A 25,436-nucleotide genomic window follows, 5' to 3' on the forward strand; every position below is an offset into this window, starting at 1 on the left:
GACCATCAGAAATAACATCACTTCAAATCACCTTTTAGTTACTACAATCATCAACATGAATATGAAGTTTTCAATTTAAAAGAAATATTGCAAATTTGTGACATGAATCATAAGGATAAAAACCCACTAAGGATGAATTGCATCTTGGTAGAGATTATTTACATGAATTATCAGTGTCTACTCAAGCTTAAGAAAGTACACTTAAACTTACTATAACTTTAAAATATTACTTATTAATGCCAATTAAAACCAAGATGGGGTGTGGGGAAGGGTAATGGGGACCAAGACATGTGAAAGGGTATCAATGTATGTGCATTAATGCACCTTCTATCTGGTGAATATAATGTAACCCTTTTATTAATTACAATAAAAAATATTTTTAAAAAATGACAGAATAGATCTAGGTACCACATAGCCCTACAATGTTGTGTGAAATCTGATTTTGGTTAAGCTGAGCAACAAAGAATGGTGATATTCTATGAGAATTCATGTAGACATGGAATGCCAATGTAGTGACATAGTTGAGATTAGAAATTCGTGAACATTTTCGTGTATTCTCTTTCCATGTTTCTTCAATGATCGTTCCTTTATAAGTCTTATAAATGTGTGTGTGCGTGTGCGTGTGCGTGTGTGTGTGTGTGTGTGTGTGTGTGTGTGTGTGTGTGTGTATTTCTGAGGTTTAAACTCAAAACTTCATGCTTCCAAGGCAGACACTCTACCACTTGAATCACTTGATTTTCAAGATACGATCTCACTTTATAGTAAAGCTCACCTGGACTTCAATTCTCCTCTTTTGCTTTCCCATGTTACAAGATGATAGCTGCACACCACTATTCCAGTCGCTGGTTGAAATAGAGTCATGCAAACTATTTTCTTGCCCAGGCTGGCCTCAGACCATGATCCTTTCACCCACTGAGTAGCTAGTATTTCAGGCGTGAGTCATTGTAAACAGTGGTTTATCCATGGTTCGATAAAATGTAAAGAGTTAGCATATTCAATCAAAGTAATTACAGTGAATTAGTAAATAGACATTAAATGACTAATCATATCTTTGGCCCTTTTTATAATTTTTGGTTGATTTTTTTCATGGTGGGACTTTTAAAAAGCTGAATGTGATTATTACCTTTATTCCAAGGTATATTCATTTATTTATGTGTCCTGTTGTTTTTATAAGGGTAATTGCAGCCTTACAGATTTCTTGTAGGAGTAGCTCCATGATTTATATTACAATAACTGGTCTGATGGTGGACATATTAAGAAGCTTTCACTTATGTTGATCTGTGTTGATCTCTGTTGTTCACATGTTCACGTGTTGATCTGTGGCTCCCTAGGATCTAGAGTTGTTTGGCTTTAAATGTTGCTAAAATCGAAAGGAAATTTTAAACTTACATATTAAATAATCCCATACTGTCTAGCCAAGTTACAAGTATAATTAGCCAAAGCCATCTTTCCTTATGAACAATAAATAGGAGATCTGAAAATAAATAATTCCATGAACATAGACGATCACTAAACCCACTTTAACTTCAGCCATAAAATGTCTTGTTAGCCATCACTTACTCATTTATTGAACCAATAGTTATTTTGCGTGTGTCTCATCTATTGCACATGGAATTCAGACGAGGGAGTAGAAGATACAGCCCACATTATCTGTAAACCTTTGTGAGGATACCTAGAAAAGGGTTTAAGGTTAAATTGCTAAAAATTAGCACTTGAGGACTATTTTTGTTTTGCAAAACATACAGTTACCGCACTCTCTTTTTCTTTTTTTTTTTTAAGAATGGCTATTACAGGCTTAGGCTGTGAGACTCCACTCCTAATCAAACTCCCTGAACAGCTGTGCCCTAGTTGTATAGCCATAGAAATTCTGACTGGTGCCACAGAGAAGCTGCAAGCTCCAGCTTTTAGGATGGTGAATTCTTTCAATCTACATTAATGATTTTCTGAACTTTTGGATGATGAAATACTACTTCTCTAAATTAAAAAACAACAACAATAACAATGACATGGGACAACTGTACATGAAGATGAATGGCTTTCTCTTTTCATTGAGGCAGCAAGTAGATATAAGAGAAATAATGCTGATACAAGACTATTTAACTACTTCTTAGATGGAAAACCCAGGGAACTTGATGTATTTGAAAGCTGAGAAAGAATTGGAACATATTTTTAGGTTCTGGTATATCCCTGATTTTAGCAAAGCTCCTCTGAATGAATGCTTTGTAATTGAATATATAATTGAACTGTAATTATACTCCTCTGACCCAGTTTTCAAATAACAGATTGTCTTAGAAGTGCCTCTAGTACTTGAGCCTTGCTCCAGTCCAAGCACTAACCAAGACTCTTGTCCAGCCTACCGTCCACTCTTCTTCTGAGCTACCATAACAGTACTTTTCAGCTAAAATAGCAAGTCCTTCACTCCAACTCATAACAACTGGTCCTTGGGCAGTGACAGGCTGTGTCTATCTAGTTTCATGCTGGGACATTGCTTTGTGAAGAAAAGCAAAAATTCTAGAAAAGTGCCATGAGGAAGAATAGCCCATGAGGTTACCATCCATTCATTTTCTATCACTTCATTTCAAATAGCTCTTGGGAAAACAGCCAGATCACAGTCAGGTTCACAAGGCTGGGCTTCTTGGCACATTTCCTGGCATAGTTCTTAAATATTTCCTGCCAGATGATGATAGATAACATTTCCATTTTTTAAATTCATGATAGTAAATATAATTACACCAAAACCTTGGCAAATCAATGAGGATGTAATATAGGGTAAATAAGAAGTCTATGGAATAATAACTCTGTAATTAATGATGTTACATGTATACTCATATATTCTGAACTAGAACAGAAAGGCTATGTCATAATGATAGTATTTCTAAGTAAAGTCATATTTAAAAAGACTTAATTCAGTCATAGATCTGAAAACAGGAATAAATACTTTCAGTTTTCCTTTATATGCAAATATAAATGTTGTATTTCTCATAAAAGGGTAAAATAAACAATATTTTATGTGAATATGAAAAATGCACAGAAAGACAATTGCTTAGATTTTCTGACTGCAAGCAGTGCATATATTGGGGAATTAGCAGTTTTCCAAAATAAGTAAATTACCAGATATTTACTTTTATCTCATGATTTTATTTTTATCCCCATGATTTTGAACAGTTGATAATAGAACTGGCACACTGAGATGGAAAACAATTGTTTAGAATAAATATCATAGGAACTCTTTAACAATTAAATTTAAAATATTCCATTTATTTCATAGGCATTTTTATTATATAGGTATACTGTCAGCTCACACACATACCCTTTCTATCAATAAATGGGCATGTAGACATTCTTTTAAAAGCAATTTCAAATCAAAGCTGTCAGTAGCGAGTCAGGTGTACCTGAAAAGCCACACGGAACAGAAATTCCAACTACTCAAAGCACACAGCTATTATGATTCAAAGATAATGCTGGTTTTTTTCCCTAAAATATCTAGTATGCTGCATGAAACTTTCACAGCCAGGGTTTCTATAAACCACTTCATCATCTTTGAAACAAGCACCTGTATAGTAAACTTTTTCATTTCTTCAGAAATGTGTTATGTAAGGATATTAATGCGAGAGTATATACTTGTGCTTAAAATAGAGAGGTGAAGAAAAGTAATAAACTAAGTCACCAGTGAGAATGTCTTGGGTTTTCTCAAGGACTGCACTGATATCATTCCAACAAAGAAACCTATTTGAGCAGTTGAAATTGCCTTAGCTTTAGCAAACGTATCTTCCTCCATTACTATACAAATATTGATTGACTAGGTAGGTTTTTCTATTGTGTGCACAGATTTTATGTTTCTGGTAGTCTTTATACTTGGTACCTAGAAGACACTTGCGAACAATAAATGATTAGTAATGAGAACAAATGTTTATACATGCATTGTTTATCTAGGTGTAATTCCCTACTTTGAGTTGTTACTTGCCTCCAAGGATAGCAACATAATTGCTATTTTGTTGTCTTAAGCCTCACAAAGCATAAAAAGAAATATTTAATCTTGAATTCTTTGAAAACTGTGATTTTTCTGGACAAACTAATCTTGTAGATTTTGAGAGTATCTATATTTTAGATTTATAACAATATTTGGCAAAAACAAGTTTTGAATTTTATTTGTCAGTAATCTTGTTAAAATAATTGTTCTTTTCCTATTTAATACATTTAAATGTTCCCACTTTTCTCATACCAATCTTCAAAAAAAAAAAAACCCATCTTACCCAGTGGTTGTATTTTACCAAGTGGCTATACATTCCTGATTTTTCTTGCATATAAAAGGAATCTCATTGGACTGGAATGTGGCTCAAGTGGTAAAGTGACTGACAAGTATGCATGTGGCCCTGAGTTCAAAGTATAGCACCACTGAAAAATGAAATGAAAAGCAATCAAACAAAACACACTGTAAAGTCATACATCTAGGGAGGAATGGTTTCCACAATCCCTTAGATACCTAAGTCTGCAGATGCTCAGGTTCTCTATATTAAATAACACTATATTTCCATGTCACCCTCATCCCATTAACACATTTATATATGACTGATAATAGCTAAGAGGAGGTAAAAGCTGTGTAACTGGTTGTTTCACTGCTATGAATGGTGGGGGAAAAAAAACTATGGGTTGTGGCTCAGTACAGCTGAATTTTCTCCCAAATATTTTGTACTTTAGCTAGCCAGTCAGAATCCACTGCTATGAAACCCATAGATATGGAGGGCTGTCTATATTCACCTCAGTAGAATTGATGAAATGGTATTATAACATTAACAAACATTTTGCTATTTTGCAAATGTATTTATGATTCTCAGATTTGAAACACATATTCACATGCTTTGAATTAATTTTTGGCACATTTGTATTTTTGAAATGTGTGGCTGTTTTGTTCCATTGTATAATTTTTATCCTGGGTTTATGAGCAGTGCATTTGTTTAGCGGTTTATCATAACCACAAATTGACGTTGCTGTAGCTTCATTTGGGAACCTAAATGGATGTCTGAACCTTATTACTGCGAACCCCTACTGTTACACAATATGGCAACACCAAAGAGCATGCACAACCTGTCTGACTCAGTCTCAGGGTTGTAAATAGATTGGTAGTTTTGTTGGAATCTGGAAATGTAGCTATTTGCAGATGACACCTCTTTCTTTGAAGCTCATAATATCTTCTTCACCAGATAATTGATAAAAATGTTGACATTAAATTAGCACCTGATAAGATCTTAAAAGACTGGGTATTTTGATTTGAAAGGCAGTAAAATTTCCCAGAAAAAGTAAAATCTTCATAAAATTCAGTACGCACAAGTAATCAAATAAATATTTTGTTCTTTTAAAGCTTACAAGCAGTAGTTAGTATAGAAAATGTTAAATATCATTTAAGTATAAACTATGATGTGCTCAACCTTGTTTTATCTTTTAAAATCATGGCAGAAGAGTTCCTTGTATTTCAGTTAAAACTAATTTTTTTTTTGCCAGTCCTGGGCTTGAGCTCAGGGCCTGAGCCCTGTCCTTGGACTTTCTAAAAGCTAGAGCTCTACCACTTGAGCCACGGCACCACTTCTGGTTTTTTTCTATGTATGTGGTACCGAGGAATTGAACCCAGATCTTTGTGTATGCTAGCAAGCACTGTTACCACTAGGCCAAACTCCCGGCCCTAAAACTAATTTTTATAGAGTATATATACCTTCTGTATGGACTGGTGATGTTAAAGCAGTAAATTTAAAATTTTAAACAGTAATAGCATTCACGCTTAGTTTGCTTACCAAACAAGCTAATTATTCCAATGGCTGGAAAAACAAAATCTAAATAGCCACTGAACACAAACTCTAGCACAGCTCTGTACCTCTTAAATGCTGGGCCCATTGTGGGAGTGATAAAGATAGAAGATAATTCAGGGTAGCTCATCAACATCTCGAGGAAAAAGAACACTGTCTTCTGCGTGATAGCATCACACAATCATGCCATCCCACCATCAAATGAGTTATCATTTTCCAAGTTGAAAGTCAAGTAAAAAGCTTCAATGTATTGAGCCACTGAAGTTAAAAAGACCTACAGGCAGCTTTATGGTGTGATGAAAACAAAGGTAGTTAGAAAGTTGAAGAATGCCTTAACACTCTCAAGTCTGAGGAATGAGTCAGCTTAAATTGGGGAGCAAGATTCATCCACACATTTTTGTTTGTCTATTTGACAGCTCAAAGGCATCCATTAAGTAGCAAGAACCGCAGCACAAGAGCAGTCAGACCAGACACTGGGATTGATTTGTAGCTTTTGATAACGCGTGGATGCTGGTATCTGTTTGGGAATACAGACATATCTGGAACTACTAATAATCACTGGCTGTCCCCATCCCAGAGGGCATCTTCAGGCCTGAAAGCCTGAGAATAAACACGGATGCTTTCTGTGGCAAATTCCATCTGCTGGCCTGTTTCTCCCCAACCCCCCCAGTCTCCCAAGAGATATATTGGACAATCTAAGCCCGTCTCACAGGAGGTCGAAAACAAATGTGCTCACTTGAGTCAGCTTGGCTTTCCATTTTGAAATCTGCTGCCTTCAGTCTCAGAGAGAGAGAAAGAGTCACACAAGCTCCACGCTTGAGGGTGACCTTGTTTCTTATGTCCTGAGTGGTCCAATCATTTTGATCAAAACAATGCTGCCAGCAATTACAGCCGACCTTCCTCTCCAAGGACACCAGTCTTGTCCCCAGAGAGCCAGGGAGAGGAAATGGCACCGTCTCCCTGCTCTCTACACCATAGCACTGTTCTTTGCAGTCCTTCCTCCAATATATCCAACCTACTCATCTTAAAATAGGAAACATACAGATTATGTGATTGGAAGGCACATTAACTACCCATTTGGATTGATTCAGACAACCAACTTCTATAAAGCAGATACAGGAGGATCATTTTTAAATTAGCACCAGAGGGGTGGGAAGACTCCAGTTATATCATGGGAAAGATAATATTTATGGGGTGGGGTTATTAAAAATGTGAGACTGAAGTACTCAAGACCAAATAATCTTACACCGGAAGACTTTGAAGGTCTGAGTACCTGGCTGGCACAGTGTGTCACATTTGTCATCTCAGCTACTAGGGAGACAGAGATCAGAAAGGTCATGACTCAAGGTGAGCTTTTAAGCAAAAAATGAACAAGACTCCATACGAACAAATAATCTGGGTGTGATGACCCTTGTCTGTAATTCCAGGTACATGGGAGGCATAGATTTGGGAATGAAGATCAGAGGCTGGTGGGCCTGTGAAAACACATATAAAATAACCCAAACCAAAAGGTCCAGGGACATGGATTAAATAAGTTTGGCTACCTGCCTAGAAGGCATAAGATCATGAGCTCTAATGCTAGTAATGCCCAGTAAAATGTCGCTTAATATGAAGTAAGTAAAATAAAAGTCTGAGAATCCTGCATTTTTTTTTTGCAAGTCTTGGACCTTGAATTTAGGGCCTGAGCACTCTCTTTAGGTTTTCTTAAGGCTAGAGCCTTACCACTTAAGCCACAGCACCACTTCCAGCTTTTTCCTATGTATATGTTACCAAGGAATCGAACCTGGATCTTCATGCATGCTAGGCAAGCACTCTACCACTACGCCAAACTCCCGGTCCAGAATCCTGCATTTTTAACACAAAACTCAAATCACTAAAGAGGTCACAATTACTAGGATGTGGTGAATGTGGAAGACTAGACATAGACAAACCAGTTGAGATCTCACTAAATACAGAAAGATATAATATTTTGTATATGAATTCTACTAGTAAAGATATTCACATCACCCTCTTAAATCACACATGACTGAAATGCAGAAATGTGCCAGAAAAAAATAATATAATAGCAATAATGATAATAATAACAATAATGTGACTGATATCGTGGGTCACAAAGTACAAAAGTATCTATTTTGATAATTTGAAAATCATGTTAAATTTGTATTTATATCTAACACTTATATTTAATATCATACATATGCTGTAATATAATATATAATTTTTGTAAAATATACCGATATATAACATATAAATAATATATAACATATACGTATATAAAATATATTTAATGTATTAGCATATGCATTTTTATTAATAGTAAAGCTTATTGGGGACATATGACTAGTTACAGTGTTTATTCATGGTTGCTAATATATACAATAAGCAAAAAAATGAGAGGGAAGAGGCCGGGAGTTTGGCCTAGTGGTAGAGTGCTTGCCTAGCATGCACGAAGACCCGGGTTCGATTCCTTGGTACCACATACATAGAAAAAAGCTGGAAGTGGTGCTGAGGCTCAAGTGGTAGAGCTCTAGCCTTGAAAAAGTCCCAAGGACGGTGCTCAGGCCTTGAGCTCAAGCCCAGGACTGGCAATAAAAATAAAAATAAAAAATAAGGGGGAAGAAACTGTTACTAAAAGCCCGGAAATACTTTTAATTGTATAAACAGAAATTTGTAATTGATAGATTGTGATTGCTATGAGATCATCACTTAGCAGTCAATGTGGAATGTAGTTATAAGCTCAGATTCTCAAAGGCATTTGCCTTTTTAGATATATTTCTTCAAATACTGTGGCGTCTTGAATTTCAATTACCAATTGTCTCTTTTAGAAAGATCTGAAAGCTAACTGTATTTTACTTTCAAGAATCAAATTCTATCTCTAACTATGTAACATTATTTATACTATATACAAATTTCATTCTATTCATGCCTTTCTACTGGAGCACAACTCTGAACTTCTTTAAATCTTCAAAATATGTGGTAGTAATAATAGACTCATTGAAAGATAGATGATATATTTTAGAAGCCTCTTAATGGGCCATTTCTACAAATTCAGCAGATACTCAGTACAAAATTTTATTGTTTTACCACAAATAACAATTTACTTTGGCTCTGAGCAATAAAGTCCACGGCTTTTTCTCCCTAAAGCTCTCTCAGAACATTTGCCTTCCTCTCTGTAAGTTTTATATTTACTCACAGAGAAATAGTCTGCTGTTGTCGGATGCTATTGTCTATGTTTCTTCCTGGAACAAGTGTTAATTAATCTCTTTGGGTCTGTGTGTGAAGTGGGGATTGAGGAAGGTAATTACCTGGGAGGTAACTTCATGTTTGTAGGAGAGCAGTCAGATGCTGAGCACAGAAGGCTTTTGCAGAGGGAATTAGAGAAGCCTTGTCCTGGGGCTTCCACAGTGATCAGCATTATTGCTTGAAATAGATTGGCTTTTGTCCATATGGCATCACCTGATTAGATGACAGTGATTATTCTTCTGTCTCTACTGGACACCTACCTGATTCTTCAGAAATGAGACTTAGAGTGAGTTATGTGCTTTCTCTGAAATCAACAAAGCAAATGATGTATCGCAAACAAAAAGAGAAATGAAAACAATATAATTTATAAAAACCACTTACAGCAATCACCTCTAGGATATGGGTTTTGTTGATTGATTGGTTCAGTTGATTGGTTGGTTTATAAATTTACCTAATCTCACTGAGCTCCATGATATTGAGAACAGCTTGGAGAGCTTAGAAAACAGCTTCTTCCTTTTCTATATATTTAACAGTGTTTATGGAACATTGCAAGGAAATTTACCCATTTAGGTAATAAATTATACTATTTAGGAAGGCTCTAAATATGAGCAAACATAAAATATTTGCTGGTATTTAAAATAACTTTAAATTGTATATCACGATGAAGCTGAAAGATGTCTCAATACCACCTAGCAGTTGGTCTCTCCGCATATTTTTGAGAAAGGAAAAACTGTGTTGGGTGATTCATGCCCGTAATCCTAGCTCCTCAGAAGGCTGAGATCTGAGGATGACTGTAGGGTGCCAACCTAAGAAGAAAATCCTGGAGACTGTATTTCTAATTGACCAGCAACATGGCAACCTGAAGGCATGTCTTGAGTGGGTGAGAGAGCTAAGTGGAACATATGTTCTTGACTTCAAGCCTCAGAACTGGAACCATTTTTTAAAAAACAAATTAAGTTTTTGTTTATTATTCTTTGCCAGTTCTGGAGCTTGAAACCAGAGCCTGTGAGCTTTCCCAAGCTTCTTTTTCTCAAGCCTACCACTCTACCACTTGAGCCACTTGGCTGTGCTGTGTATGTGGTACCAAGGAATCCAACCTAGGGCTTCATGAATGCTAGGTGAGCTCTCTACCACCACTAGGCCATGCTCCTGGCTCCATTAAAAAAAAAAGAAGGTTTTATTCTGAGTTGTTTTTTCTTTGTTGTGAGGAAGGATCTCTCTATACAGACTGGGCAGATCTTGAATTTTATTTATATCCTAATGGGCCACAAACTCATAATCCTACATCAGCCTCTCCAATCCTGGGATTACAAACAGATATCACCATCCCTAAGAACATGACTTACATGCAAACACACACACACGTCAAGAGATTTCATCTAACTAAATAACTAAAATTAGGGCAATAACTTGAAAAGACTGATTTTATGTAGATTGATAGTACAAAAGAGAGAAGGAATTCTGAAATGATTTGAGGAATACACCACAAAATACTTACCAGTTTACTGGGCAGTAAGGTGGAGGTTTTTTTTTTTTCCTACTGGTTAGAAATCTACAAGTTAACACATGACTCTGGATTTTGTTTCCTGCATGGGTATCATGCATATATGTATTCTTTTGTTTTCTGGTTTTAACTGGCATTATTTGCCATTCACTGAACATCTAGTGAGGTACATGGTATGTGATGTTACCCTCATTTTTAGATCCATGCCTCCTAGTAGAAGTCCTGTGCCCATGCTATTAAGCTCTAATATAGCAATGTACATTGAATTAATAGATCCACAGGCAGCACTTGAGGTGCCGCAAAGGAAAGATAATCAAGGAAGAACTCATCAGAAAGGTAGAGTTGTTCATTGACTATTCAGCACTTATGAAGTGCTCACGTATTCTAGTATCAAGATCCCTTTTTATCTGGTGAGTATTTGTGAGCTAGCCTTGGGAGAAGGTAAATAAGGAAATTAATGAAGAAACTAATGCAATTTTCATCACTTGGTTTGCTTATTCTTGCTTGTCTTGTTATTGTGAAGCAGACTGTGGGTAGACATGCTTTCCATAGTCAGGAGCCAATTTCTTCCATCATTGAATGGACCCAAGAAGGCCCCAAGAACTCCACTTCTAGGTGAAATTGTCCCAGTCTCCAGCCGATCAATTATCAGTTTGCTTCTTTGCCTCACTGTATTTCACGCCTTGCAGCGGTGATGTTGTGTGAATACAATTTTAGCTTCTCATTCGCAGCCAGCACCTGATTCACATTTCTCTACTACCTCAAAAGAAATTGGATCTGAGAAGCACTTTACAGGTCAGCCAAGACGTGCAAATTTCATAACGACCTCCTTCTTTTTAAAAACACATAGAAATAAGGCAGTGCACACATTCTAGAAGATGTTCTTTCTTTTTCTGAACTGAACAATATCTGTGCATCAGAAAGTATGTCTAAGAGACAACCCTGTATCTCGATGTTTTTTTCCTCTCTTAAAGGATTTGAAAGTATTTAAAGATTCAGAATGGTGACCTATCCCCAGTGAGGCTATCTTAATTGTTGTGGTGATCTATGTAAAGAAGAGGGACAATTTCACAGTCCCACAGTAATTACCTAAGCCAGGGCTGAAATAATTACAGTAGGAAGACATTAAAGAAACAGAACATCCTGAAAAACTTGACCTTTTATGTTGATTCTGGGCCTTTTATTGTTTGTTTTTCTTTAAAGCTTTATTTTCCTTGAATTTTTTTTCTTTGTTCAACACAAATCCCTGGAAATAAAAATATTACTGAAATCTCAGTTGGATTACAATAGAAAAGAAACAACCTTTTTAAATAGTGAGAGCAAGAAGGCTGAATAAAAATGAAAGAAATACTCACACTGGTTACCAGTGTCTCACACCTATAATCTAACTTCTTGGGAGGCTGAGATCTGAGGATTATGGTTCAAAGTCAGAGCCAGCCTGGGAGGGAAAGTCAATGAGATTCTTACCTCCAGTGAACCACCAAAAAGCCAGCAGTGGAAGTGTGTCTCAAGTGGCAGAGTGCTAGCCTTGAACAAAAAAGCTCAGAGATAGTGACCAGACCCTGAGTTCAAGCACCAAGTCCGGAGTAATACAGATAGATAGATAGATAGATAGATAGATAGATAGATAGATAGATAGAGGGATAGCTTAGAAAGATTCAGGTAGAAATGAATAGAGAAATGTGAAATCTAATTTAAAAAGTATAAGTATTCAAATTATAAGTGTGACTACTGGCAAAAAAATAATAATAGATAGCAGTATATTCCATTCCTAAAAGTGATTGTTAATCAATGGACTCTTGATGGAAAGTGCTGTAGAAAACTTGCATTCATGAATACTACATTCATGAATACTATAGTTATGCATTAGCTAGATTTTCCTTTGACTTGACTTCACAACTGATCATGCAAATTATACTCAGTTTTCCTCCACTGCAATTAAATAAAGAAGTTCATAGGCTTTAGTGAGGCTCTAGATTTTATAAATTCAGTTAGTCAGAAACTGCATGAAGTACTTTGGGCTTCTTATCCCTGTGATCTTTTAAAGTCTGAAACGTCTACCATAAGACATTTCTCGGACATGAATTATATAACATTGCTTTCTAAAAGTGGTAAATGTTACGTCTTTATGCCTCAAGATGGAGCAATAAATTCTCCTTGGAGACTGAGCTCTTAGTTTTAAATTATCCTTTATGATAGTAGGAAAGAGCATCTCTGCTTTGTATGAAGTGCTCATAGCATGCAGGTTAGAAAACACTATGCTTTCTAAACACCTATTTGTATGTGTTAGGTTATATGTAGACAGATGCACACCCATTGTCCTTCCAACCCTGTTATATCACTTCTTAACACCTTTCCTTTCAGATGTCTTATTCTTAACAATAATGAGTATTCATCCTAACAGGGGCAGTCATTTTACCTGCCAGAAATAGCTGTGGCATTTAAAGAGAGGCCCAGAGAAAAGAGCATTCCTTTACACCGGAAGGTGAAAAACTTGTGGCAACATATTCATATACCAACTCCCTAGAGATTTAGGAACAACATATGTGCATTTTCACCTTTCAATAATCATATGTAAATGGATTTCTGGTATGAATATGATTAAACCTAACGCCTTTGAATCATCCATTTGAATCATCAGTGAACTCACTATGTATTGTGATAGGCCATGGAGAAAACAAAGATACCCTTTTCATTTGGACACTTACTGAATGCTTGGTTTCTATTAGTTTTGGTATTTGTACTTCGAACATCTCCATTGGACAGGTATGCAGGTGCCATTTGCTAGTCTGTTCAATTGTAATAAATTACTCATGAAAAAAATGGACTCAAATTTTATGATCCCCTCATTATATTGTGTTTCCTGATGTAAAGTTTGTTCCTTTTTTAATGGAAATGCTTACTTAGCTTATCAGGGTTGTTTCTACACTTCTCCAATGAGCCCTTCTCCAGTGACATGACTTTGATGTGTCTAAGTCTCCAATCATAAGAGGAAGAAAATGATGGGGAGGGGTGTCACTTCAGCTGGGTGCTGCTAGCTCATGCCTGTAATTCTGGTTACTCAGGAGGCTGGGATGTGAGGATTATAGTTCAAAGCCATCCTCAGCAGGGAAGTCTATGAGAGTCTTATCTCCAGTTAACCACCAGGAAAATGGAAGTGGGGCTGTGGCTGTGGCTCATGTGGTAGAGTGTTAGCTTTGAACAAAAGAGTTCAGAGACAGTGCCCAGGCCCTGAGTTCAAACCCAAGAAAAAGAAAAAGTCACTCCACTGTACTTACAATTTCTTCTGAAAAAAATGTGCCATTTTGGTACTTAATACTAATTATGTGATGGTGATTAAAGGATGATGATAATTTGGAAAATGGAGATGGCTATGTGATGATGCCGATGTTTCGAACAATCACATTGTCAAACTGAGCAGGAATTATCCTATTGGAAGGTCATTTTGTCAAAGAGTAGCTCTGCCATACTATTGTCTTGGCATAAACTCATAAAACACCAGCAGAGTCCTATAGCCTGGCTGTTACTTGGTTTAGTTTGGAACATTTATGGCTTTAAATTATTGAATTTGCCCTGGAAAATTCAACTTCACTAGGCAGTCTCCCAAGTTAAATCTGCTTGAATCTGTCAGAAAATAAATGGTATACAATGACTTTTCTATTCTATGGAACCTAAAAAATATTTATTCGATTTTTCTTGTCAAGGTGATATACAGAAGGGCTACAGTTACATGTGTAAGATAATGAGTACCTTTCTTATTGAACATTGTTACCCCTCATTTTTCTCCCACTTCCCCGCCCCTCAACTCCACCACACCCACCACAAGCTGTAACATTCATTTCCAACATATAGCCTTGTATCACTGTTGCATTTTGTTATTCCCCTGCCCTTTGCAAATGAGATAACTGTAATATAAGACATGGGGTATCTAACCCAAATATAGTGACAACAGAGCATAAACCAAAGGGGAAAAATGAAACACAAAAGAAATAATTCCACACAGCACATTAAGAACAAAATCAACAATGAAAGCCCTTTCATGTCCCTATCTTGTAGTTCATTTCATTAGCATCATCTTATTTGGTTACATGTACATAGCTACTGAACTATTGTGATCCACTGCTAGGAGTATCCTAGACATACACTAATTATTACAAATGAAGGAAACATTGGAGCCTATGTTTTCTTTAGGTCTGGCTTACTTCACTTAGTATGGCCCTGTTTGAGGTCATTTAGGTAAATGCCCAGGAGTGGGATTGCTAGATCATTGGAGAGCGCTGAAATTATCTTTCTATTGCCTACATTTTAGTTTCTATAGAGATGGGATACATAGATACTCAACACTAAATTATTGTTTGAGGTGTGAAAAAAAGGATAGGATAACCTCATTCTTTTGATGTGCCCTATTCATCCTCTCTCCCAAGAACTTATATTCAAAAATCAAGAAAATGTGATATGCATATGCCATGGAATTTTGCTCATCCAATAGTAAGAACTGCAATGCATCATTTGCAAAGTAATGCATGACCTAGATAAAATTAAGTGAAGTAAAGCAGGCTCAGAGAGACAAAGGTCACATGTTTTCTCTCATATGCAGAAGCTAGAATTAGTTTGGGTACTTGAAAGGAGTAGGGCAGAGTAATAAAGAGAAGAAAGGAAGAAAAGCACACTCAAATTCTCAATGCATGTCCTACAAAATTAAGAAAAGAAAGGGGAAGTAAGGGGTGGGAGGGAAGAATGAGAATATTGGAAGGATTGACATTGATCAAGATGTATTGTATTCATAAACTGCTTTATGACATGGTAACTCTTTTCTATACCTAAAGATAATAAAAAATAAGGTAGCTTCCCACATAAGCTTAAAATAATAAACCAACTCAAGGGTATATGTACACATATACCTTTCTTCACTAAGAGAAAAGGGAGTTTGATCCAAAGACACACACACACACACACACACACACACACACACACACAAATGAAGACAATTTATTCTCAGATTCCCCACTCTGAATTAGTATGTGCAACAAGATCTGTATTCATGTAACAGGGGAGAAGGAGCTGGCAATTTTTGTGGTGTCACAGTGCCTTATTAGGTGACTCAGCTAATTATATGGTTCTGCCATGAGTATGTCAGGCACAAACAGAAGAGTCAGGATTTCAGATGGAATAATTCTCCTTTCCTAAGAAATTATTTTCCATTGGTTTCAGAATGAACATATCAAATTTTTTAATTTTTTACAAATTATGGTCAAGAATAAAGATTCCTCTAGGCTTACGATTTTGGATGATTTCGTTCATCGTTGGCTTGTTGTTTGGGGCGTGGGTTGTCAAGCTACATGATGGTAGAGGCATGGAACCAAAGAAGCCACTCACCTCGTGGATACCAAACACCAAAACAGTGGAACAGGAAGAAGCTGGGTTTTCAACATACCTTCAAAGTCATTCTCCTTCCTTGAAACTGACCTTCCAATATCATTACAAACTGACAACCAATAGGTCTTTAATTCAAGTGCCTTTGGGAAATACTTCAGAAACACACTTGATGATCAGTGTCCCACAAACATCACAAATCTTATTTAAATATTTACCTGGAAGCTATTTGCATTGTAGTAAGTACTATAAGTAGTCTAGAAATGATTTATACTGTATAAGGATATGTGCATAGATTGTATGCAAATACTATCTCATTATATTTAAGGGACCTCCTTTGAGCATTGGCAGAATTTTGTAACAAAGGAGCCAAATACCTCAGTTATCAGGAGAAAATTATTTTTATTTCTTGAACAAGAAAAATGTTTCTGAAATTATAGACCTGTTAGCATGCCTGTGATAGATATTAATGCATCGAGGCTCATATTTGTTCCTTCTTATTTAATTTTTCCATGTTTCTTCATTATAGATGTATCATTATTCTCATTTTTCATCAATCTTACCACTGAATTAAACTTTTACTATTCTATTTGTATTTCCACTGTGGTTTCTCAAATGTTTGCCCAAAATTAAGTCAATGTTTGAACTTACAACTTCAGCGCATTTCTCAAGAAAGATGTGAAATACTGCAATTACTTAAATAAAGAATCAGGAGAGTACAACTTTTATACCTTGTCCTCAGTTCAAAGCAAGTGACACTTACATGGCTACAGATCTTTAGAGTTCAGTTTTAAAACGATTAGGAAAGTGTGTGCTCAGAAATATCCATACTGCACATTTTGACATCAGTCAGAATTCTGCACCTGCAACTTGAGGAAAACAGTAGTTAAAACTAGCAAAGATGAGTTTCAGTTGGTCCTAACACATGATGGATAAAGAATTAAAGGAGCGTTTGGCCTCACCTGGAAGAACATTGAAGAGCACACACCGACTGTCGCGGGTACAGACACACTCACACACGAGCGTTCACCAAGGGGAATTATGCAGTAGCAACCCGCCTGTGCTAGTCAGCTGGAGGCCAGACTTATTAGCCAAGTCTACATCAAAAAGAAAGTCTTTTAGCAAATTGCACTAAAAGAAGTGAAACCTCTACTTGTCACTTCTAAATTGGATAGAAGAAATTTAGCATATTTTCCTTGCATGAGACTGTTACCAATAGTTACAGAAGCATCAGTGAAGGGCTTAAGTATTTCATTTGTTTTTCCCCAGAGAGAGAGAGAGAGAGAGAGAGAGAGAGAGAGAGAGAGAGAGAGAGAGAGAGAGAGATACACATAACATACATAGATGTAGATATGTAGATATGCACATACATATATATGTCATTGCTGTTCAGTTTTATCACTAATGTTAATTGATGATTACAAGAAGCATAAGGAACCAGATCAGCACCATAAAAGATCAAGATTCTGGAAAAGCTATGATTTAAACTCTAGTCCTGTGACACAATCAGCATGTGTAACCACCATACAACAGAACTTTCTATTCTTGTATCCAGATGTGGAAGCAGTATCTTTCTGGGCATTTAAAACTGAGGTGGTGGGCAGGGAGTTTGGCCTAGTGGTAGAGTACTTGCCGAGCATGTATGAAGACCTGGGTTCAATTCCTTGGTACCACATACATAGAAAAAAAAAAGCCGGAAGTCGTGCTGAGGTTCCAGTGGTAGAGCTCTAGCCTTGAGAAAGTCCAAGGACAGTGCTCAGGGCCTGGGCTCAAGACCAAGACCAGCAAAAAACAACAACAACAACAACAACAACAAAACTGAAGTGGCTTGAGGATGGTGTATTGTAAGAACTTTTTGGTATAGAAAGAAAGAAGTAGGACAGGATAGACTGATCTACTCCGCTTGAACTTCTCTTGCTGTCAGCCATTACCACATCCCTCAGCCAGAAAGTACTTCTTGATTAAAGTAGAGGGAGATGTTATTTACATCTGACATGATTTTGAAGATAAGCTGAGGGACCATTTGCAAGCAAACCCATTTAGGATGTTGTTACATCTCTGCTGTTAGAATACCAATGACCTTCATCTGTTTATAACTGATTTTCTGGAACAAATGCAAAGCCACAAAAGGTATCTGATGAAGAATATAAATAAAGCTATAGGCATTTGGGGCTGAATTTCTGTATCCATTTTTTTGAGAAGATGACCTAGAAAAATGATCTGACCATGTATTTGATTTTCTTCTACTATATACAGACTCAGTCCTCTGTAGTATGAACTTTAGAAAGGGATTTGTTTCATTTTTATCATTTGAATACACTGTAAAGTGTTCTACATAGATATGTGTTTAAAATACAGTTGTGAGTCACCATGCCTTGCTAAGTTAAACATTATTATTTTATAGTTCACTGGTTGTGTAAATTGAAGCTTTAGACTATGGCTTTGCCATATCCCATATATTTATCATGTATAAAATTTTCTTGAAATGATTTCAAGAGTGAAAAAGAAGACTTTCTCACATTTTTTTCATGCTTTCTCTTTTAAATACTAGAGTGAAGAGGGATCCCCACAAGAAGGAATTCTGGAAGATATGCCTGTGGAGCCTGACAACGAGGCTTATGAAATGCCTTCTGAGGTAAATGTAGATATAGACAACTACAAAATAAGCTTCAGGATTCAAGTTTGGTTTTCCTAATAAGGTAGTTCCAGAACTTGGTCACTTGCAGATTTCTCTTACATTTGGAACCCTATTTGTCAATCAGGAGAAGTTTTGCTGGGAGAGGCTGTGTTGCTCTGTGTGGGAGACTATGGAAGAATTGGTAGTGCATTCTACAGGAATACTCTAGAATGTTCTATAATGCTGTCATCCTAGAACATTCTTCTAGAATGTTGACAGTGGGACTATCAGAAGCAAAGGCATACATATCTATGTTCATGGCTACATCTGGGGAGCACAGTGCAATGATGGGCAACGCAAGGAAACAGAATAGTCAGGCACTAATGTTTCAGAGATGATTGAGGTTACAGATTGTGCAACACAAAGGCAACATTGCTGTTTCAGTTTGTACTTTCTTCAAAGCACAACTTGAATTTTTAAGGGTAGATTTATCTTGAGCAGGATCCTGATATTATTAGACATGTACTTTCAGTATTTTTGTTACTCAAAATTTGTATGGCAGCCTGTCTTTCAAGTAGAATAAAATAAAAGTAATTATGACAGAGTGCTAAGATCTCATGTCTATAACCCTAGACACTCATTTGGCTGAGATCTGGAGATTAAGGTTCAAAGCCAGCCAGAGCAGCAGAGCCTTCCAGACCCTTATCTCCAACTAGCCACCAAAAAGTTGAAAGTAGAGGTATGGCTCAAATAGTAGAACACCATCTTTGAGTGCAAAAGCTCAGAGATAGTACCCAGATCCGAGTTCAAGTATCAGCACAAGAACAACCAGAAGAAAACACATAGTCATGGAAGACTGACATGAAGGTGAAACTTTTAATTGAGTGAAAGGGGGAAAATATTGCATCTTATCTTTAAATACCTTGATTCCCTTCCAAGAATTGGTACATCTTAGCCATGAAAGAGACTTCAAATGTCCTTTGACTTGATTCTCACAGTTCATGGTTGTGGAAACTAAGATTGAGGCCAGCTTACATGTCCCCATATCCCCTTAAGATTAAGTCCCATGATGGCCATATGGCCATCTAGAAAAAACACAGATAGACTAACCATAACTTCTGTAATTCCATTTTTAAATGAAAAGTATGCCCCAAACTATTACAAATATGACTGTTCGTTGCATGATTTTTACTCTTTGTCATGTCCTGTATCATTTGTGGTAAAGCTGGTGGCCAGTCAGTTCCACTAATAACACATGCTCTTGGTAATTTCCCCCAATGTCAGGAAGGCTATCAAGACTACGAACCTGAAGCATAAGACACACCACCGCACCCAGTTTCTTGTGATCTGCTAACAGATGTTCCATCCTGTGCAAGTGCTTAGTTCCAACATGCCCAATCGTGACATTCTCTCAAAGTCTATACAGTGTATTTTGAAGTCTTCCATCAGCAGTGATTGAAGTATCTGTCCCTGCCCTCACTCTGCATTTCGGTGCTCCCCTCGCTGATATGAATATATGGTAGCAGGGTTCTTGTATGCCGTGGATATTGTGGCTTCAAATCTTATCATGTTCAAACCAATTAAAAACACCTAAGTGACTACCACTTATTTTTAAATCTTCACTAATTTTTGTTGATGTTGTTGCTGTTGTCAAAAGTTGTGGGTGATTTGCTATCATATATTCTAAGATTTTTAGGTGTCTTGGATGATTCTGTCTAAAATTAATGGTGTACTGTGAAATTTGTTGATATCCATAATATTTAAAAAAAACTATGTGAGCATGAAACTATGCACCTATAAATCTTACCTATAAATTTTACTTTTTGTGATGTTTTATTAACTTGTGTTTGTATATAAAAAGTGGTGAAAAATAAAATATCTCAGTACAAAATATGGCTATCTCATCTCACTTGAATAAATAGAATCGTATCTATAAACCATATGAAATGACGACTCACCTAGTGAACTTAAGAATTCTTCATAGCTGCTTAAAAGAGGGGGTGGTTAGAAAAGCAAGTGCAAAGGAATAAGTTGAGACAACGGTTTTGATTACATCCCCCTATGATTACATTAAAGTCTCTCATGAGTTTTGCAATCCTCAGAAATCTCCATTCATATACAGGCAATGTCTTCACACAACCCTGTGCACTGGGTCCTAGTAGGCATCCATGAAAACTGGGGTGCCCCGCTGGATGTACCACACATCAAGCGATATTCAATTCCACACATCAATAGTCATGAATCCCTTTCAATTCTACTCTAATATATGAATTCCTAAGTTATTATTTTTGTTTGCCAGTCCTAGGGACTGAAATCAAGGCCTGAGCACTGTCCTTGGGCTTTCTCAAGACTAGAGCTCTACCACTTGAGCAGCAGCACCACTTCCAGCCTCTTCTATGTATGTAGTACCAAGAAATCAAACTCGGGTCTTTATGCAAGCTAGGCAAGCACTCTACCACTAGGCCAAACTTCTGCCTCCTCCTATGATATTCTTTAGAAACAAGTTTATCTTTCTTTTGGCATAACATTTTTTCACTGGAAAATTTAAAACTGTAGCTGGATGCTGTGGCTCATGCCTGTAATCCTAGTTATTCAGGAGGCTGAGATCTGGGAATCGCAGTTCAAAACCAGCCCAGGCACTAAAGACCATGAGACTCTTATCTCCAATGAAGCACTAGACAACCAGAAGTAGAGCTGAGATTCAAGGGGGGTGGGATGGTAGCCTTGAGCTAAAGAGCTCAGGGACAGTGCCCAGGCCCAGAATTCAAGCCCCATGGTCCACCAAAAAAAAAAAGAAAGAAAAATTAAAAACATGAAGGTCATAATCACAAGCTATAGAAGTCTAACCTTGTCATTTCTTCTCTTGATTCATGGCTTTTGGCAAGCGGCGAAAGAAAAAGAGAAGTATAAGTTTTTAAATTTTATATTTATATAATATGTAATATACATTATATAGCATATACTCATATTTGTAATAATATATAATATAGTTATAGACAATACATGCAATACATAAATAGAATAGAATAATGGAATGACAATAAGTTCAATAAAGGGTACAACTTAAGAAAACGTATTTTTTATACTTAAAAATCATTTTTAAGACTTTGTGAAAAGATGCCATTTAACGAAGCAGTGTTTGAACACACCTTGATCAATGCCATCCCTTTCAACATTCCTACCCATCCTTCCAACCCAACCCTTTCCTCACTTTACTTAAGTTTTTCCATATATTTTTATTATAATTAATAGAAGGGTTACATTATATTCATCAGATAGAGGGTGCATTATTTCACAAATATTGATACCCTTTCTCATGTCTTGGTCCCCATTTCCCTCCCCCCCATCCCCACCCCTCATCTTGTTTTCCCCCCTTCCCTATCCAATTTCAAATAACCAAATAAGCATATATACAATATATCAGATAACAAGGTGAAATACTGTAACAATATGAGATAACCAAGGGATAGCAAAAGAGATGAGAGATAGCATAGTACATTAAGGACAACAATCACTCATTATATGGCTTTTGTGTCTATATCCTGGAGGTCCTGTCATTTAGTGTCATACTGTATGGCCTTATGTATCTAGGTTTCGTTCTATTGTAAATGTCTGCTAGGAGAGCCCAAGGTTTCTATTGATTGTGTCAAATGAGGGAAACCATTGAGCCTATGTTCCTTTGGGTCTGGCTTACTTCATTTAATATGATTTTTTCTAAGTCTTTCCATTTTCTTACAAATGGGGCGATGTCTTTTTTTCTGACAGCAGCATAGAATTCCATTGTGTACAAATACCACATCTTGTTGATCCACTCATCAACTGAGGGACATCTGGGTTGGTTCCATATCTTTGCTATGGTAAATAGTGCTGCAATGAACATCGTTCTGTTAGTGGATTTAGTATGTCCTTGAAGAAATTGTATTTTTAAACAATATCACACCTTAATATTCTATAAGTTTTGATTTTAAGTACATTTTTGATGAAGTAATGCCTTATTTATCTTTTGAGTCAGGCTAAATTTGAAGAATACAAAACACAATAGATGCTAAACTAAAAATGTGGCCCAATGTGACTTTATTTCCATTCAACATTGCTTTAATTTCATTTAAACCATTAAACACATTTCTGAAGGAAAAACAAGTTCTACTTTGAGTGTCCAGTAAATTTTGCTAATTTAGTTTAATCCTAAAATCACATAGGCTTATAGAGGAGAATTTTTGCAAGTTGATCCTGCAACTTTAGATCAGTATAGTCTACTCAGTTGTCTTATCTTCTTAGCACTATGAAAATATATCTTCAGGTTCCCTCAAAGGTCAGACACCGGAAATTCCCACTGTTACTATGGTAACACAGCAAGACATGGTGCCTTGGAAATGTGCTGCATTGTAATTAGCGTCCTCTAGGGCTTCCTAAATGCATTTTGCAGGTAGATTAAATAGCAGGTTGCTTTGTATCTTGCACTGAGATAAAAGTCAACCCATGTCTGTAAATGTCGCAGCTATGCTGGGTACCAGTAAGGTCAAATCTAAACAAACATGGTAGCAAGTAGAGGCATTTATCTTAGAAAAGAACCAAACATCCTTTGTCTAGATTACTCCATGATGGTGGCTTAACAGGGCTAAGCATGAGAAGTGAAGAGCGTGGTCTCTGAATCTCGACAGTGTAGGATCGATTTTAGAAATCACTACTTGTCTGGCTTGGATCAAATCATTTAAGCATTATTCACCTTTGCATCTGTGAAGACACAGATGATAATGATAGTATCTCATTGCACTGGGAAGGTGAATACATGGATTAAGACAAATGCTTAGAAGACACTCCCTGGATGTTAGGAAAAGATCAATAAGTCAATGTTCTGAACACTCAGAGTGTCAGACTCTGTATTTTTAACAGTAAGAGATGAAACATTCATATATAATATACCTGCTTTCTCTTAATAGAAAATATTAATCGAGATTGATAGGAGAATAGAGATACTTTGGGGACTTGGGTTAGAGATTGCATACCACTAGTGTCTGGATCATCCTTATGGTTTCATTAGCAATATTCCTCCACTAGTGTGTATTAGCAGACTATTACCAAGCACTACAGGAGAAAAGATCTTACTAAGAGGTAGAGATGCATGTATAAACTTTGTGTTTACACAACATGTGTAGTTTTAGACAGAGTTAACCCCTGTAAGTCATTTATCTTCTTATCCAGACAGACAGACAGACAGACTGAGGAGTGACTTTTTGGAGGTGAATGATTTTTTGGGAGGTGACTGTAAGACTTGAACTTTGGTCTTGGATTCTGTCCCTGTGCTCTTTAGCTCAAGGCTAGCACTCTATCACTTTGAGTGATAGCACCACTTCCAGTTTTCTGGTGGTTAACTGGAGATAAGAGTCTCATTGAATTTCTTTCCCTGGGTTGGCTTTGAACTGCAATCCTCAGATCTTAGTCTCCTGAGTAGCTAGAATTACAGGCATGAGTCTCTGGTACCCAGCTTCAGATGAGTGATTTTTATGTAGTCACTGAATATGTCTCTGGTCATTAGAAAAAGTGAAAGAGAAAGGATAAACAACTATAAAATTTGCTGATTTCAAATTCATTGATCTATCAAAATACCAGCCAGTACAATGGCATTTAATTTCCCATATTGAACTGATTGCCAACTACCTTTCCCCATGATCTTCCCATCTGCTTAAATCTCTTTTCTCCTCTCCATTCCTCTTGCCTCTCTTCTCTTGTCTTCTCTTCTTCCCTCTCTTCTCTCCTCTCTTATTTTCTCTCTCCACTCTCCTTTCTCCTCTCTCACCCTCTCTCCCTCTCTCTACATCTCTCTCTCTGTGAAGAGTATTGGATTTTGAACTAGGAGTTTATACTTGTTATGGTTTTAGATATTTTTCAAGTACTTTTTTTCAGGGCTGTCCTTGGACTATGATCCGCTCCTGTGTAGCTTGGATTACAAGCATGATCCATGACAATCTGCTTTTAAATATCATTTTTGAGGTTTACACAAGTTCTACATTACCTTAGAAACAATAGGAACATCCACAATTCTGTTTCTAGGGAAAGCATGTTTTGTTTTCCTTTTATGCCTTTAGTGAGTCTCTGAAGACATAAAAAGGTAATGAGCCCTTGAAGTCCCTTCTATAGTGTCACTATTTTAGATTATCCTAGCAGTAAAGTTAAAGATAAATCATCAGGACAGAGAGAACTTGCCTTTTTAACCTCTGGACATTTTATCTCAGTAATGAGAAGTAGAAAGTGAAAAAAACTTGTCCTTCAACACAGTATTTCCTAAGAAAGAGATGAGCACGCAGAATATCCTCTTCATTTGTATGGCCTCAATCTCTGTAGAAATGTTTAAGGCAAGTCTTGAGAGACTGCCAAACCTTTGTAATTCAACAGAACTGACTCCTGCTGCTGAAGATGGAGTGCAGCCTTGAATGAGGAGAAATCTGGCAAGTCTTCTTGGCAGACTTCTCTGGCCATCAGCCTTAGCAACCTTGGCAACTTACCCCATGCTTTTAGTAAGGCCATTGCCAAAATGTGGCTAGCAAAAAGGCAATGGCAAGCCAAGAGTTGGTAGCTCATGCCTGTCATTTACTCAGGAGGATAAGTTCCAGAGGAAAAAAGTTCAAAGCCAGGCAAGGCAGAGAATTCCATGTAATTCCTTCTCCAATTAACCAGGAAAAATGCCACACTGGAGATGTGGTTTAGTGGTAGATCACCAACTTAGCAAGAACATGAGGTCCTGAGTTCAAACTCCAGTATCAGAAGAAAAAAAAAAGAGAAAGAGTAAAGATAGAAATAAATACCTTTCCACAACTTTAACAAATCTAACCCACACAAAGACACAAACTGAGTGTTAATGACACCATGGTAATAACAGATTTTTGAGCTTTAGTTATAACAG

General features: G+C 36.8%; 1 protein-coding gene across 3 annotated transcripts in view; it reads left to right on the forward strand.

Annotated features, from left to right (window-relative positions):
• Snca (synuclein alpha) overlaps window positions 1-20,354 on the forward strand; it is a 54,693-nt gene extending 34,339 nt beyond the window's left edge. For all 3 annotated transcript variants that reach the window (XM_090356801.1, XM_090356803.1, XM_090356802.1), the window contains 2 exons: window positions 18,470-18,553; window positions 19,820-20,354. In XM_090356801.1, the coding sequence (XP_090212927.1) occupies window positions 18,470-18,553; window positions 19,820-19,852 (117 nt within the window). In that variant the 3' untranslated portion in view covers window positions 19,853-20,354. The remainder of the gene's footprint in view (window positions 1-18,469; window positions 18,554-19,819) is intronic.
• The last annotated feature ends 5,082 nt before the right edge of the window (window positions 20,355-25,436 follow it).

The sequence above is a fragment of the Megascapheus bottae genome, chromosome 23 (genome assembly GCF_031878675.1).
Source record: "Megascapheus bottae isolate mThoBot1 chromosome 23, mThoBot2.hap1, whole genome shotgun sequence".
NCBI lineage: Eukaryota > Metazoa > Chordata > Mammalia > Rodentia > Geomyidae > Megascapheus > Megascapheus bottae.